This window comes from Hyla sarda, chromosome 9, assembly GCF_029499605.1.
Source record: "Hyla sarda isolate aHylSar1 chromosome 9, aHylSar1.hap1, whole genome shotgun sequence".
Classification (NCBI taxonomy): Eukaryota; Metazoa; Chordata; class Amphibia; order Anura; family Hylidae; genus Hyla; species Hyla sarda.
This window is the reverse complement of record NC_079197.1, coordinates 57175626-57193567: the sequence shown is the minus strand read 5'-3', so window position 1 is coordinate 57193567 and position 17942 is coordinate 57175626. Positions and strand designations below refer to the sequence as shown.

General features: G+C 43.6%; 1 protein-coding gene across 5 annotated transcripts in view; it reads left to right on the top strand.

The window, feature by feature from the left end:
* The window catches only part of FRMPD3 (FERM and PDZ domain containing 3), a 445976-nt gene that overhangs the window by 170036 nt on the left and 257998 nt on the right, over positions 1–17942 (top strand). For all 5 annotated transcript variants that reach the window (XM_056539303.1, XM_056539306.1, XM_056539304.1 and 2 more), the window contains 2 exons: positions 107–223; positions 351–482. In XM_056539303.1, coding sequence (XP_056395278.1) covers positions 107–223; positions 351–482 — 249 coding nt within the window. The remainder of the gene's footprint in view (positions 1–106; positions 224–350; positions 483–17942) is intronic.

Sequence of the window (17942 nt, the reverse complement as noted above, 5' to 3'; positions counted from 1 at the left end):
ATTAAAGATAATCATGGCTACATTTGTATATTCACATTGACCTTTCAGTTTTTTTATTAATACTATTATTCTAACAGCTTCTTTATCTCTCTTATATTCTAATAAGGACATGTTAAAAATGAAGGATTCTCCCCCTCTTCTGCTTATACCTAATGTACTAAAAGTGTTCTTGGAGAATGGGCAGATCAAATCATTTACCTTTGATGGAAGGACCACAGTAAAGGTAAGACAAATAATTCATAGAATTTGTGTAGTGTATAAGCACATTCCTTTCCTATATAAAATAGATAGAGCACACTATATAAGAACAAAATGTAACTGTGTGTTCAACTCAGTTTCTTTCTTTACAGGATGTCATGGTCACCCTTCAGGACCGGCTTTCACTTCGTCACCGTGATCATTTTTCTCTTGTTCTTGAGTATACTGCATCAGATCAAAACCAGAAATATTTATTACTTCAAGATAAACAGCCACTAGCTCATGTGAGAACATTTTTATGTTTATCATAATTGTTAAAAACGTATAGTATATAGTTGTGGTACTATAGGTATAATGGGGAGATTTAAAGGGAATGTATCAACTTGATTTTTTCCTGATTAGAGACAGATAATTATACCATGTTCTTCTTTTCTATTCTGTTTCTATTTTTTTTTTATTACATTTTTTTTTTTCACTTTGAGGGCTGCCATCTTGCCTGAGCTGTTTTTAATCAATTCACAATATTAAGTAAAACTTAACTGGATAAGAATACTCTTAATGTAGGAGGGTTTGAAAGTAATTGCAGAGAAAAGGGTAGAGGTGCTCTCTGGCACTAGTCCCTCCTGACCCTCTGTCCCTATCTCTTGAGGGAAACACCTCCTTAACAGGGTGACCTCAACCACGGTGCCGTTCCCTGACTTATTTTAAAGTGCAGGATAAAAGATCAGGCATATTATTACACGCTTTTGGTCCATAGTTACGTCAAACCTACTGGTTGCAAGCCTAGTAGGTGATAAACTGTCCATCACCTACTAATGTGGTAGAAATTTGAGAGACTGGTCCACAGTCACTTTACACCTCTATCAGCAAAGATGACATGGCTTAATCCGAGGGTTGTAGGTGCATGTTTTTATGTTTTTAGTGTGACTCATGTAAGGCCTGTAGCTATATTAAAGTTTCTAAATCCATTATAGGGGTACTCTGGTGGAAAACAAAGTTACATAGTTACATAGTTAGTACGGTTGAAAAAAGACATACGTCCATCAAGTTCAACCAGGGAATTGAAGGGTAGGGGTGTGGCGCGATATTGGGGAAGGGATGGGATTTTATATTTCTTCATAAGCATTAATGTTATTTTGTTCCAGGAATGTATCTAATCCTGTTTTAAAGCTGTTAATTTTTCCTGCTGTGACCAGTTCCTGAGGTAGACTGTTCCATAAGTTCACAGTTCTCATGGTAAAGAAGGCGTGTCGCCCCTTGAGACTAAACTTTTTCTTCTCCAGACAGAGGGAGTGCCCCCTCGTCCTTTGGGGGGGTTTAATCTGGAACAGTTTTTCTCCATATTTTTTGTATGGGCCATCAATATACTTATATACATTTATCATATCCCCCCTTAAACGTCTCTTCTCAAGACTAAACAATTGTAACTCCTTTAATCGCTCCTCATAGCTAAGATGTTCCATTCCCAATATTAGTTTAGTTGCGCGTCTCTGCACCCTTTACAGCTCCACAGTGTCCCTATTATGGACTGTGCCCAAAACTGAACAGCATATTCCAGGTGAGGCCGTACCAATGCTTTATAAAAGTTGTATACTGGAACATGTGGGGGGACATTAAACATCAGTGAGACAAACCCCTTGCAAACCATATGACATTGAAACATTCTGATGCTCCCTTACTATTAATTTTTAAGCCATTGAAGTAATACATCCCAATATAAGTGGGGGTGATATAGATCGTCAGCTGTATCAGAAGGAAGCACGGTGGATATATAGACTAGGGTCTTTAACCCCTAATGGTCTAAATTATACTCTTTCATTTACGTCATTTATTGGCTGATTGTAGCTCTCTATTTGTATTTTTTTTAGGGGACTTCAAGGGCCTAGACTATGAACAATCTTCCTTTCTCCCTTTATTGTCCTATGTGGAGGTGATAATGCCTCCGAGGTGCATGCATTTAATCTAAATTTTAACCTTTATTGCATGCTGGGTATTATATACATGGCTATGGTGGCGACATCAGCACTATTGGTTGACAGCCATACTGTATCAGGACCAATGATCCATGGAGTTGTTAATTGGGGCTTAGTGTTTCTTTGACCATCATATAATCCTGATAGGCGATATTCCTAGGTTATATCTGTATATTATCCTTTTGTCGGCAAGTGGGCGCTTTTAGTCCACTATCGCCCAATGATGTTTTAGGATGGGCTGGGTTATGGCCAAAAGTCATGTGACAGTAGAGGCGGCATTATTGTCTGGTGCCTGCCTTTATGGGTGTCATGTGACAGTCGAGGCTGTCTTAATGTCTGACGCCAGCTGACGCGCTGCCCTGTTTTTTTTTTTTTTATCTGGCCCACATCTACTGAAGCAGGATGTTCATTGTAGGATTATGAAGGGAGCATGCACAGTCCCATGGTGGAGTGCATACCAAACAGAGTGCATTCCACAGATTGAAACACCACATTGTGATTTCCTCATGCTGTTTCAAGACCGTGGGTCTAGGTAACTGGACACACCGGCTCTAGATCTCCCTCACATCACGGGCGGTAATTGGGGACTGGTGGGCACAGACTCTGGGGATTGGTCGGCACTGACTGATTCAAGGAGATCTTTCATAATTGAGGGGTCAAAAGGGCATCTCCAACTATACTATATCTTTTTGGTTTATTTTATTATTCCGTACTTTATACTAAGTAATTGGATGGCACCATGGCTGGGCCTGACGAAGTGTTCATTGCGCGATACGGACCGTTGCCCAACCACTCCCACACCTCCCTGCTCCTGTCCGCTCTCCTGCATGTTCATGTTATGAAATAAAGAAGATCGCAATTGAAGTTTAAAGACCGGGTGAGTGCTCCATTCTTTCTACATATCTTGTGTGGATTTGTGGCACCATGATTGAGGTGACCCTGTTAAGGAGGTAGGTCCCTCAAAAGGTAGGGACAGAGGGTTAGAAGGGACTAGTGTCAGAGAGCACTTCTACCCCTTTCTCTGCAGTTACATTAAGAATCTTCTTATCCCCCCGACATTAAGAGTCTTCAAATCCCCCATAATGGACATCATTATGAAAACTGCACCCCCTCAAAGTATCCAAAATGACATTCTGAAAGTCTGTTAACCCTTTAGGTGTTTCACAGCAAACTGGAAAAGAAAATTCATAATCTCCATTTTTTACATTTAAAGGAAATCTGTCATCAGAATCACCCGCACTAAACCTGTTACACAGGCGTGTAGTGCGGGTGATCCTGATTAAAATGCTTCTTACCTGGTTAAAAATGGTTCAGCGGTTCTTCAGATATCTTTATTTTTAGTTTTCTGTTATTCCCTGGCTTGGGACTCAGTGGGAGGTGTTATCATCTGGGACTCGGCTACACGTCATTCTAGCTGGGCGGAGCTGCCGCCCGGCTCATGAATATTCATGACATTATCCTCATGCGTGGTCCTCCCCACCAGACCTAGAAAAAGGAGTTAGATTACGAGGATAAGTTCATGAATATTCATGAGCTGGGCGGCAGCTACGTCCAGCTAGAATGACGTGTAGCCGAGTCCCAGATGATAAGACCTCCCACTGAGTCCCAAGCCAGGGAATAACAGAAAACTAAACATAAAGATATCTGAAGAACCGCTGAACCATTGTTTACCAGGTAAGAAGTGTTTTAATCAGGATCACCCGCACTACAAGCCTGTGTAACAGGTTTAGTGCGGGTGATTCTGATGACAGATTTCCTTTAAAGGGTACCTCTCATCAAAAAAACTTTTGATATATTATAGATTAATGTATGCAGAATAACTTAACAATTGCATGTTATTAAAAAATATGCTTCTTTCTATTTAATTTTCCACTTTGAAGAAATGACCACTAGGGGTCTCCCTACCAGTCCTGGCAGCAAGCATTTCAGACTCATGCTGGAGTCCTAAACACTACGAGCTGCCAGTCTGTTTTGTTCACAAAGGAGAACACTCAGAGCTGCCAGCCTGCTTTTTTCACAGCCTGTTTGGCTGTGAACAAAGCAGTCTGGCAGCTCTGAGAGTTTAGGACTCCAGCATGAGTCAGAAATGCTTGCTGACAGGACTGATCGGGAAAAATACAATGGAAAGAAGCATATTTTTCAGTAACATGCTATTGGAAAGTTATTCAACATTCATTAATCTAAAATATTACAAAAGTTTATTTGATGAGAGGTACCCTTTAACATGTTCTTATAGCCCCATTTCTTTCCATTTTTACCCCCCCATATGACCCCATTTTGGAAATTACACCCCTCACGGAATGTAATAAGGGGTGCAGTAAGTATTTACACACCACAGGTGTGGGACAGATATGTGCATACCTAATACCTACATCTAAGTATTATACCATTTAATACCTGTTAATCTGTCAAGGACCTACATACTGTGAAAGTCCAAGCAACAGTACTCGCCGGCTGGTGTTTTACAAAAAGACTGAGTTTTTAGGCATATTGTACTGCATGTTTCTGCCCTCATCAGTGCATTCCTCATATCTCAGTACCTCAGTACTCATCGGCTGGTGTTTTACAAAAAGACAGAGTTTTTTGGCGTATTGTAGACTCTTTTTTTTGCCCTCATACGTGCATACCACATACCTACATCTAAGTAGTGTACCATTTTGTACCTGTTAATTTGTCAAGGGCCTACATACTGTCAAAGTCCAAGCAAAATTACTCACTGGCTGGTGTTTTTTTTTACATAAAGTCCAAGCAACAGTACTCATCGGCTGGTGTTTTACAAAAAGACAGAGTTTTTTGGCGTATTGTAGACTCTTTTTTTCTGCCCTCATCAGTGCATACCGCATACATACATCTAAGTAGTGTACCATTTTGTACCTGTTAATCTGTCAAGGGCCTACATACTATGAAAGTCCAAGCAACAGTACTCACCGGCTGGTGTTTTATAAAAATAAAGTTTTTTGCGTCTTGTAGTGCATTTTTTTCCCCTCATACGTGCATACCGCATACTTACATCGAAGAAGTGTACCATTTTGTACCTGTTAATCTGTCAAGGGCCTACATGCTGAGAAAGTCCAAGCACACTTACTCACTGGCTGGTATTTTAAAAAAATACTGAGTTTTTTGGCGTATTGTAGCGCATTTTTCTGCCCTCATCAGTGCATACCGCATATGTACATCTAATTAGTGTACCATTTTGTACCTGTTAATCTGTCAAGGGCCTACATACTGTGAAAGTCAGAGCAACAGTACTAAAATGAAGAGTTTTTTGGCGTATTGTAGCGCATTTTTTTACCCTCATACGTGCATACCACATACCTACATCTAAGAAGTGTACCATTTTGTACCTGTTAATCTGTCAAGGGCCTACTTTCACACACTGTGAAAGGACAGCCAAAAGTAATCACCTGCTGCTGTTCTAGACAAATACTGTTTTAAGAGTAGTGAAGCGTATGCACACTAAGTATGTCAGGCAAAGAATTGTCAGGATGTGCACAGAGGAGAGGCAGAGGTCGCAGCAGACTAGGGGCGAGTGGCAGCAGGAGTCACAGCGATAGTCCTGAGCTCTCATTATCAGCTAGCGGTCATGTCTCGACAAGCAGCTCATCTGCCGTCGTCGATTGGTTAACACGCTCATCCACTTCATCACAAGTGACATCTGACACCCCCAGTCAACAGTCGGTGTGTTACTCAGACACAACCCTCAGTTGGCATGGCCCGGGAGTAGTCCCTGTCCTCCCATTGCCTGCGTCCTATGCTGTTCCCTCTCCTACAAAAGTATCTTATGCTGTGGGTTCAGCTCCACTATTCACTGAGGACGATCTAATAGAGGACAGTCAGCAGCTACTGCCCAGCCAAGAGGGAGGTGACATGTGCCGCTTCCTCCTCTAGGCGGCCAAGTAGTGATGAGGAGAGTGACATGGGAGGCGGTGTTGTCAAGCAGACACTGTTGAGGAACCTGAGGAGGACATCAGTGACGTGCAGACACTTGTTGATGATGATGAAGTTGATCGCAATTGGGAGCCAGGTGTAGAAGGGGCTTAATCAACATCAGGAGAAGAGAGTTGCAGGTTGCCCTTGAGGTAGCAGCTGAGCCAGCAAGGTGGTAGCATGGTTGACAGTCGTGATGGCAGAAGTGGAAATTCTGGAGCCAAATGTGCCCGGGGGAGACCACCTGCTTCGCGGCAGCCTTCCTTTCCGGGAGGTAGTGGAACAGGGGTTCCTGGAGACGGCGGCAGTAGCAGTCAATTAGTGCCGACTTAAGGTGGGAAAATCAGCTACTCAGCGGTGTGGCAGTTTTTCATCAAGCATCCGGAGGAGAATCACGTAACCACATGCAAGATATGTCGGCAGAAGGTGAGGCGTGGCCAGGGTCCCAATGTTGGCACCACAGCCCTGCATCAACACAAGCTTCGCCACCATGAAGCAGCCTGGAAGAACCATAGCTCCGATGTAGTGGTCCAGCATGCTGCATCACCCAGTAGCCAGGCGCTCCCTCCTTCAGCCAGCCAAGGCTCCAACACCTCAGCCGAAGAGAGCTGCGTGTCATAGCTTCCTTCTGTCGCTCCAGATGCTCCTGCTTCTCCCACTTTTAGTCAGCCATGCCACCAACAATCCATCCACGAAGCCATGTCCAAGAAACGACAGTATGCGCCCACTCATCCAACGGTGCAGTAGTTGAATATACTCCTGTCTAAGTTGCTGGAGCTGCAGTCCCTCCCTTTTCAAGTGGTGAACACTGCACCTTTCAGAGAACTGATGGCTTGTGCCGAGCCGAGGTGGAGAGTACCAAGCCGCCATTTCTTTGAGAAGAATGCAGTACAAGCCCTGCACAATTTTATGGAAGAGAAGGTGGTCCAGTCCTTGAGCCTTTCGGTGTGTACCAAAGTGCATGGCAGAGCCGACGTCTGGAGCTGTAACTATGGTCTAAGGCGACCAAGGTTGCTGAAACGCGTCACTTTACTCTATGATCCGTGTTGCTGTTTGCTGTGTGTATCTTCAATAAATTTCCATCTTGCATCGTGCTTTGTGCTGGACATTCCTCTACTGTAACTATGGTCAGGGACAATACATGTCCTTTACGGTTCACTGGGAGAATGTGGTTCCTGCACAGCCACAAGCCCAACTTGGACAGGTCACGCCGTTTCCACCTCCACGCTGTCAGCCCATTGGTCCTGTGACAGTGTGCGACTCCGCCTCCTCATCCTCCACTGTGTCCTCAGCCTCCACTGCCAGGTCAAGTCTCAGTGGCCCTTCAGCATACCATGTGTACAGGGCACAGCGGTGTCACTCTGTTCTTCACATGGTTTGCCTTGGTGAAAAGAGTCACACAGGCGAGGAGCTGCTAAATTCATTCGTAAATAAATCATAGCTTGGCTTACTCCATGAAATCTGGAAATTGGAACCATGGTGACCGACAATGGGAAGTACATCTTGGCCGGGCTGCGACAAGGAAGGTTGAAACATGCGCCCTGCTTGGCACACGTGTTAAATCTGGTTGTCAAGCAGTTCCTGAAGCAGTTCTCCCATTTGCAAGACATCCTAAGAATGGGAAGGAAACGTTGCATGCACTTCAGTCACTCGTACACCGCAAAGCACACCCTCCTTGATCTGCAGTGTCAGAATGGTATCCCCAACATAGTCTAATTTGTGACGTTGCCACACTTTGGAATCCCACCCTGCATATGTTGGACCGTCTGTACGAACAGAGAAAAGCCATCACTGATTTCTTGATGATATAAGCGGATAGGGGTAATCTCGTGTGTAACTTCAATGTGAACCAGTGGCCCTTTGAGGAAGCCACATTATACGTAAGTCGCCAGGATTACTGGATGAACGACGTCATTCCACTGCTTCATATCCTACAACAAGTGTATGAAACGATGGCTGCTCAAGGCAATGCAGACATTGCGCCTAAATCTCACGGCCACATGAGCCCTGTGGGGGCTGAACTGGAGGAGGATGAGGGGCACAGTGGAGCACAGTTTAGGTTTGATGAGATGGGCGGTGTTTCTAGTCATCTGACAGGAGAGGAGGGGCAGGAGCAGGCAGAGGAGCTAGAGGGTTATGAAGAAGGTGAGACAGAGGACCCAGACACACCATGGCAGTATGCAGTGGAGATGGAGGCAGGGAGTCCCTCCGAGTCACTTGCACAAATGGCATGATGCATGCTCACTTGCTTGCGTAGTGACAGCCCAATTGTCACCATTCAGCAGTTGGATGACTTCTGGGTGTCCACCTTATTGGACCCTCGCTAGCGGCACAAAATGGGTGACTTTTTTACACCCACGGAGAGGATCCTACGTAGCCAGTTGGCTGATGCCTATCGGCGCCATCGTCCATCCACTGGCAGGTCATACTCAGGGGGCCCTCTGAGCTCACCTTCCACTGCCATGGCTGCTGGGGAGTGGTGGGGTGGCAGGAGCAGCACCAGCTCCATCAGCAGAAGCCTGAATCTACAGTCGCTGATTAGTAGCTTTCTTACCATGCATAGTGAAGCAACTCATCAGCATCAGGTAGACATGGACCTGAACCAGCAGGTGGTGACATACCTTGACATGCCCATGCCAACACATCATGAAGATCCACTGGACTTCTGGGCAGCCAAGCTTGATTTGTGGCCGCAACTTGCAGAGTTTGCCGTGGAAAAGCTGTCCTGCCTGGCCAGTAGTGTGGCATCAGAGCGAGTGTTTAGTGCGGTCATAGTCACCCCAAGGAGAACTCGTCTATCCAGGAAAAATGTGGAGAGACTGACCTTTGTGAAGATGAATAAGGCATGGATCAGCTAGGATTTCCACCCACCAATGCCAGATGCATCAGAGTAGATTGACCATGGTGCTCCCCAGTTACAAACATTCCAGCCACCTTCATCACCGGGTACTGGTATTGCCACCCACCGCACCACTCTATCACCGGGTCATTTTCAGGACTCCTGATGCTGCTGCCACCTCCAGGGTGTTTCATTCAGACATTATTTTGTCTACTTATGCTTCTGCCAACTCCAGGTTGTGCCATTCAGGCACTATATGGGCTCCTTATTCTTTCCCCACCCCACCTCCAGGCTGTGTGTTTCAGCAACTATATGGTTTAGTGATGCTGCTGGGCCTGTGCCTAAACATTTTTGAGGTTAGCACTAGCTAACATACATCTTGTATACAGATTTCAACATTAACATTTTAATGTTAGGGGTTGTGAAGCCCTCTTGTATACTCATGCTGATGCCGACTCCAGGCTGTATGTTTCAGCAACTATATGGTTTTGTGATGCTGCTGGGCCCAGGACATTACCTATATATGTTTATGGTAGCACTAGGTACAATACATCTTCAATGGAAATTTCAAAATTCATCTTTTATTCTGAGAGATTGTGAGGCCCTATTGTCTTCTCATCTGCTGTCAACTCCAGGCTGTGCCATTCAGACACTATATGGTCTCCGCATGCTTCAACCACCTCTAAGCTGTGTCATTCAGAGACTTTATGGTCTCCACATATTGACTGTGTATTGTAGGAAACATGTGGTTATCCTTGAGTTACTCTCCCAGCATTATTGCCATGTTGATACCAGACCAGTAATAAAAGGAATATTGCCAAGGACTAGCAGAAACAGGGAACCGTGGATACTGTTGGAATTGACTGACTATCCCAGGTGGTAGATTTACTATTTTGAAGTTCCTCAGTTCCAGTTGGCTTTTAGTCGTAAATTACTTGGCTTATTGATGCTGCTGGGCTTGGGCCTTACATTTTTGGATGTTTAGCACTAACTTAATACATGCTTAATAGAAATTTCAACATTGATATTTGTATGTAAGGGGTTATGAAACCCTCTGGTGTACTGCTGATGCCTGCTCCTGACTGTGTCTTCCAGGTACTACTTGGCTTATTGATGCTTCTGGGCTTGGGCCTTAAATTTTTGGATGTTTAGCACGAGCTAAATTCATGCTTAATAGAAATTTCAACATTGATTTTTCAGTGTAAGGGTTTATGAAACCCTCTGGAGTACTGCTGATGCCTGCTCCTTACTGTGTGTTTCAGGAACTACTTGGCTTATTGATGCATCTGGGCTTGGGCCTTACATTTTTGAAAGTTTAGACCGAGCTAAATACATGCTTACTAGAAATTTCAACATTGATCTTTCAATGTAAGGTGTTATGAAACCCTCTGGTGTACTGCTGATGCCTGCTCTGGACTGCTCTTGTGTCTTTCAGGAATTACTTGGCTTACTTATGCTTCTGGGCTTGGGCCTTAAATTGTTGAATGTTTAGCACAAGCTAAATACATGCTTAATAGAAATTTCAACATTGATCTTTCAGTGTAAGGGTTTATGAAACCCTCTGGTGTATTGCTGATGCCTTCTCCTGACTGTGTTTAAGGAACTATTTGGCTTATTGATGCTTCTGGGTTTGGGCCTTTCATTTCTGGATGCTTTGCACTAGCTTACATACATGCTTAATTGAGATTTCAACATTGATCTTTCAATCTTAGGGGTTATGAAATCCTCCTGCTCTACTCTGTCAGCCTGTTGGTCCTGTGACAGTGTGCGACTCCGCCTCCTCATCCTACATTGTGTCCTCAGCCTCCACTGCCCGGACAAGTCTCAGTTGCCCTTCAGCATATCAGGTGTGCAGGGCACGGAGGTGTCATGCTGTTCTTCACATGGCTTGCCTTGGCAAAAAGTGTTGGAAACAATGGTTGGTCAGGGCAATGGAGACATTGCGCCTACATCTCACGGCCACATGAGCCCTGTGGGAGTTTGTTAGATTTGGCCCTTTGTACTCACACACTGGGGTCCGGGTTACTAAAACTTGGGAGTTAAAAGTTCAATTTCAAAATCATTGATTCAAATTTCAAAATCTTAAATTTAAATGAAAAAAAATCATACAATTCAATGGTCACCACATGCTAAAGCCAGCTCCAGGCTGTGTCATTCAGGCAATATATGGTTTACTGATACGGCTGCTAGGCCTGGGTCTGGGACTGAAAATTTTGTTGTTGTAGGTAGCACCAGCTATCCAAAATCTTCATTTTAAATTTTAAAAATTCTTGTGTTTTTTCTTGGGTATTGTGAAGCCCTTGTTAGAAGAAACAGACATGGTCGCACATCTACATATTGCATTTTGATCTAAATGCTTCTCAGCATAAATCCAACAGGTTGTTAGTATACATTTTGATCAAAAGGTACAAGCCCACTCACCACGTCAAGGCCACCTAATTTGAGTGGGTCCCTAACATATGGTGGATGTGCTGCTGTGTTTCTCTCTTTGTGTTGTACATTTGTAGTCTCTCCCTTCTTCCATAGCCTGCACTCCACTCCTCCCATTTGGCCCAGGCGTTTTTAATTAGTAGGAAACTGCATAAGGGTTTCCTCCTACCATTCTCCCAGCCCTCTGGCAGTGAGCACATGGTAGGTTTCATACTTGTGTGGTTCTCTGTGGCGGCCATTGTTTCTGTGATGCTTTGTCTGTGGGGTGGAGTGGCCCAGAGCAAGGGGCTTGGTCGGGCAGTAGTGGGGCTGCCTGGCCACTGGGTCGCTCCCCCCATTGGGCATGGGGTCTCGGAGGCAGTGGTCGCCGCCGGGGGCTACGCCAGTGTCAGGTTAGGGACCCACTCTAACGAGGTGGCCTTTATGTGGCGAGTGGGCATGTACTTTTTGATCAAAATGTATACTAACAACCTGTTAGTTTTTGAAATTATGCTGAGAAGCAAGTAGATCAAATTACAAATGGTGGATGTGCGGCTGTGTTTCTCTCTTTGTGTTGTACAAGCCCTGGTGTGTATTCATGCTTCAGCCAACTCCAGGCTGTGTCATTCAGGCCATATATGGTTTACTGATGCCACCGCTGGGCCTGGGTCTGGGAATAAAAATTTTGTTATGGTAGGTAGCACTAGCTATCCAAAATATTCAGTTAAAATTTCTGAATTCATCTTTTAATGTTAGGGATTGTGAAGGCCTAGTGTCTACTAATGCTGCTGCCAACTACTGGCTGTGCCATTCAGCCACTATATGGTCTCCTCATGCTGCCAACACCTCCACACTGTGTCATTCAGCCACTATATGGTTTCCTCATGCTGCCAACACCTCCACTCTGTGTCATTCAGCCACTATATGGTCTCCTCATGCTTCAGCCTCATCCAAGCTGTGTTATTCAGCCACTATATGGTCTCCTCATGCTGCCAACACCTCCACGCTGTGTCATTCAGCCACTATATGGTCTCCTCATGCTGCCAACACCTCCAAGCTGTGTCATTCAGCCACTATATGGTCTCCTCATGCTTCAGCCTCATCCAAGCTGTGTCATTCAGCCACTATATGGTCTCCTCATGCTGCCATCACCTCCACGCTGTGCCATTCAGCCACTACATGGTCTTCTCATGCTACCAACACCTCCACGCTGTGTCATTCAGCCACTATTTGGTCTCCTCATGCTGCCAACACCTCCAAGCTGTGTCATTCAGCCACTATATGGTCTCCACATGCTGCCAACACCTCCACGCTGTGTCATTCAGCAACTATATGGTCTCCTCATGCTGCCAACACCTCCACGCTGTGTCATTCAGCCACTATATGGTCTCCTCATGCTGCTAACACCTCCACGCTGTGTCATTCAGCCACTATATGGACTCCTCATGCTGCTAACACCTCCACGCTGTGTCATTCAGCCACTATATGGTCTCCTCATGCTGCTAACACCTCCACGCTGTGTCATTCAGCCACTATATGGACTCCTCATGCTGCTAACACCTCCACGCTGTGTCATTCAGCCACTATATTGTCTCCTCATGCTTCAGCCTCATCCAAGCTGTGTCATTCAGCCACTTTATGGTCTCCTCATGCTGCCAACACCTCCACGCTGTATCATTCAGCCACTATTTGGTCTCCTCATGCTGCCAACACCTCCAAGTTGTGTCATTCAGCCACTATATGGTCTCCACATGCTTCAGCCTCATCCAAGCTATGTCATTCAGCCACTATTTGGTCTCCTCATGCTGCCAACACCTCCACGCTGTGTTATTCAGCAACTATATGGTCTCCTCATGCTGCCAACACCTCCACGCTGTGTCATTCAGCCACTATATGGTCTCCTCATGCTGCCAACACCTCCACGCTGTGTCATTCAGCCACTATTTGGTCTCCTCATGCTGCCAACACCTCCAAGTTGTGTCATTCAGCCATTATATGGTCTCCTCATTCTGATGCCACCTCCAGGCTCTGTCATTGTGCCGCTCTGCGGCAGTGATTCTAAAAGCAATGTCGGTAATCTGCATGTCATAATGAATAACAGTATTATTTCACTACCCCAGCACACTCCATATGCGTGTTAGAGCACAAGTGTTCTGTTTGCCTATTGAGGCTCTCTGTAGTCCAGAAATAGCCATTTTAAATATAGATTCACGCGAATAAATTCGGATCCAATTTTTTTTTTCATTTGGCAAATCAGCCAAATCTAATTTTTGAAAAGTTTGCTCACCTCTAGTCATATCCCATCCACATATTCTGTCCCCATGTCCCGTCTTCATATCTTAACCTCATATCCCGTCTTCATATCTTAACCTCATATCCCGTCCTCTTTTCCGACCTCCTATCCTGTCCTCCACATAAGTAATATAATATAAGTAATATAAGTAATATATTTATCAGGTATTATTTAAATATCTCCAGCCGTATGGAAGTTATGTGGGAACATACATTTCCCATAGATTTGTATGGGACTTTAACCTCTTAAGGACTCAGGGCGTATCTGTACGCCCTGAGCCCGGTCCCAGTGTTTAAAACTATTCATAGCCGGGACCCTGGGCTAACAGCACGCGGCACCGATCGTTGTGCCGTGCGCTATTAACTCTTCAGACACGGCGGTCAAAGTTGACCGCCGCATCTGAAAGTAAAAGTAAATGCTTCCCGGCAGCTCAGTCGGGCTGATCGGGACATCGCAATAAAATCGCGATGTTCTGATCAGCTGGGATGCAAGCGGAGGTCTCCTTACCTGTCTTCGCGGCGTCCGATGGGGGTTTGATTGCTCCAAGCCTGAGCTATGGCTTTGCAGGGATCAGCATAAGAGATAAGTGTGTGCAGTGCTATAGCTCCCTATGGGAGCTATAGCACTGCAAAAAAAAAGTGAAAAAAATAAAGTTAACAAAGGTCATTTAACCCCTTCCCTAATAAAAGTTTGAATCACCCCCCTTTTCCCATAAAAAAAAACTGTGTAAATAAAAATAAACATATGTGGTATCGCCACGTATAGAAATGTCCGAACTATAAAAATATATTGTTAATTAAATTGCACGGTCAATGGCGTACGCGCAAAAAAATCCCAAAGTCCAAAACAGCATATCAAAAAAAGCGATCAAAAAGTCTGATCAATACAAAAATGGTACCGATAAAAACTTCAGAACACGACGCAAAAAATGAATCCTCATACCATATAAATTTTCCTGCATGTAGTTATGATTTTTTTCCAAAGTACGACAATATCCCACCTATATAAGTAAGGTATAATTTTAACCGTATGGACTTACAGAATAAAGATAAGGTGTTATTTTTACCGAAAAATGCACTGTGTAGAAACGGAAGCCCCCAAAAGTGACAAAATGACATTTTTTGTTCAATTTTGTCGCACAATTATTTTTTTTTCCGTTTCGCCGTAGATTTTTGGGTAAAATGACTAATGTCACTGCAAAGTAGAATTGGTGGCACAAAAAATAAGCCATCATATGGAATTTTATGTGCAAAATTGAAAGCGTTATGATTTTTAGAAGGTGATGAGGAAAAAATTAAAATTCGAAAAACAGAAAAACGCTGAGTCCTTAAGGGGTTAAACAAAAACCCCAACCCTGGCAAATGGGGGTGAAAGGGTCAAATTACCTATTCTATGTTTGTTATTGACATATAAGTAACGTGTGTGCCAAGTTTCATTTTAATATCTTTAGCCGTTTGAAAGTGATGCTGGATCATACACACAAACACACACACATTGGCCCTGATTTACTATTGTAAACACGACACGCTTTGTCGGATTGTGCGCCAGATTCTGGGCACATTGCGCCAGAAATTCTGTCTGCGCCACAATTTGCTCCAAAATTGGAAAAAAACAGACTAACTCTCCATTTTACTGAGAGAACCCAAGAAAGGGGCATGGCCATTGGGGAAAGTAGGCATGACCACCAAAAAAGGGGGCATATCCCCGACATTTTCACAAAAACCCAACATATTTACTAAGGTTTCCACAAAAAAATGTATTGGATTTGAGCTGAGGAAAGTCCGACAGATCAGAGCATGTGTAAAAAAAATAGGGAAAAGTGCAAAATGTAGGGAATCCTTAGCAAATACTGTGGAAAAAATTGTAGGGAATTAACACCAAAAAAAGAAAACTACACTCCACTCTTTGTAAATCAGGGCCATTGAGTTTTATATATATATATATATATATATATATATATATATATATATAAAGACAGAGCCCATTTTTTTCCTGCTTTATTCAGCACTATTGGGTTTTGCCTTAACACCTTTTCTTTTTAACATGTCTGACAACTTCATGATGTTTTGTTTTTACCTGTCATTAAAAAAAAATGTAACCCCTTCCCTATTCATCCCCAAACCCTGATAACACTGCCCCCCCACCACCTAAATTTTTAACCCCCTGGTGTTTTTACCCTTCTTCTTACAGATTTCTTCGGCACACTGTTAAGTGAGCTCTGGTGGTCAGGAGGGTTTGTTTCCCGTGATGATGATATCATTTGAAGCCCCGCCATGGAAACTTCCTCCCTCTCTCTTCTATGCTGCGCTCGCACTCTGGAGCGCAGTATAGAAGAGGCAGCCGATCACCTTTAGATGTAACACAGAGAGGAGGGGGATCGGAGCAGACCTGCCAACATTGGCTGCACACAGCTTTCACTTTGCCCTGCATGATTGACAGGGCAGAGAGTGAACGCTGTGCAACACTGAGGTCCAGACCACATTTCCAGACTTTAGACTTCTGCCAGGCCAGCAGGAGTCCAACGTCTGTGCATGTGAGAGGAGGAAATAGGGTCTGGACAAGAATGTCAAAGTAGTTTTTATTAATTTTTTTCAATAAAACATACAAACAGGTAAAATATGGAATATAGACTTCTTCGTTTCACTCAACATAAAAACAAACAAGGGAACAGTTAGTTACTATGTAATAATAAAACAAAGAATACTGCCTCTATTATTTATCATAGAAAACCTAAATACATAAAATAAAGGAAGCAACTGAAGAACATAGCCTTCAAATTAGGAATAAAAGTTATGATTAGACTTGGACAAACTAGAATCGTATAGCCTATTAGACATAAATATAAGTAGAGCTTGTATAATTATGCAGTTAGATGGTAGCAAGGGTAAATATACAATTTGAAATCTAGAGCATTATATTTAACACTATTTGGGTCTATCAGCGTTAGAAACTGCAAATTGCAGAGGATGAAAACTTGGACCCTCTTGGCACTCACCCGATGGAAGAATTAGCCGTGGAGGACAGTGGATAAATAATCAACTTTACTTTAATCAGCGCTAAAGACTACGCGTTTCAAGGGGTGGGACCCCCTCTTCGTCAGGTCATCTGATAGGATAGATGTCATACACATCATATATATATATGGGAGAAAAGCCCGCGAAACAATATATTAATAAATTCAAATATACAAATAGCATGTGTAAAATCGCAGAATAACAATAATCATGATATACACCCTTTGTGAATGAAAGGTGTTATCAAGTACAGATAAAATATCCTTATAAGAAAAATAAAACATGTAGACCCATTCCTCTTGGAGTCTCTTAATCTCACATAGTTAACTAATGGGTGTTTGATGGCTAAAGAGCAAAAACACAGGGCTGCTTACCAGAGACGGCACAGCACCCATCGTGGCCAAGACAGGGATGGGAGACGGCCCGAAGCCAAAGAGTGGTCCAGCCGCAACAAAAGGACCATCGCCAAGCCGAGGAAAAAACAAACACCGGCTGCTCCAGCCGACACACATATCCACGATAAGCGACATAAATATTGTGTCAAGTCAGTCGCTCTCATCCAGCGAGCTTATATCAACATACGTGCATATAAAAAAAAACAATGATGCTATTAAAAAGGTAGTACAATAATAATTCCCACAAAATATCAAATTTAAACATAAAAATAAAATAATGATAACTGATGATTATTAGATTCTAGACGCTCAATGGGGTGAATAATAGTTTTAACAAACAAGTTCAGTAATCTCATTTAAGCCGAACGGTTGCAGGGAATGTAATGTACAGATCCAATACATTTCCTTACGGCATAGAACCTCAAATCGGTTCGGTACTGATATTGGAATATGTTCAATTGGCATAATTGTAATTAAATTAGATTCTTCTAGTTTGTGTGTTAGTGCAATATGACGTGAAAGACCATGTTGTAAAAACCCTTTTTTAATATTGTTGCGATGTTGATTCAAACGTAGATGTAGTTGTTGGCTTGTAACTTCTGACACCCGCTGCGATCTGTCTATTAATGCAGGTACTACAGCTCCCAGCATGGAGCAGAGTGTATTCCATGTTGGGAGTAGTAGCACTTGTAGTAAAGGAAAGATCACTGCGGGTATCACTCCTGACACCCGCTGTGATGCTCCTGTATAATGTATGGATGCAGCGGCCGCTCTCCTATGGTCCCCTGTACAGCCGTATATATACACATATTTCTATTTCTCACAGAGAGCTGTGATTGGCTGGAACCATCTGGCCAATCACAGCTCTGCGGGAAATATGAATATGTGTATATA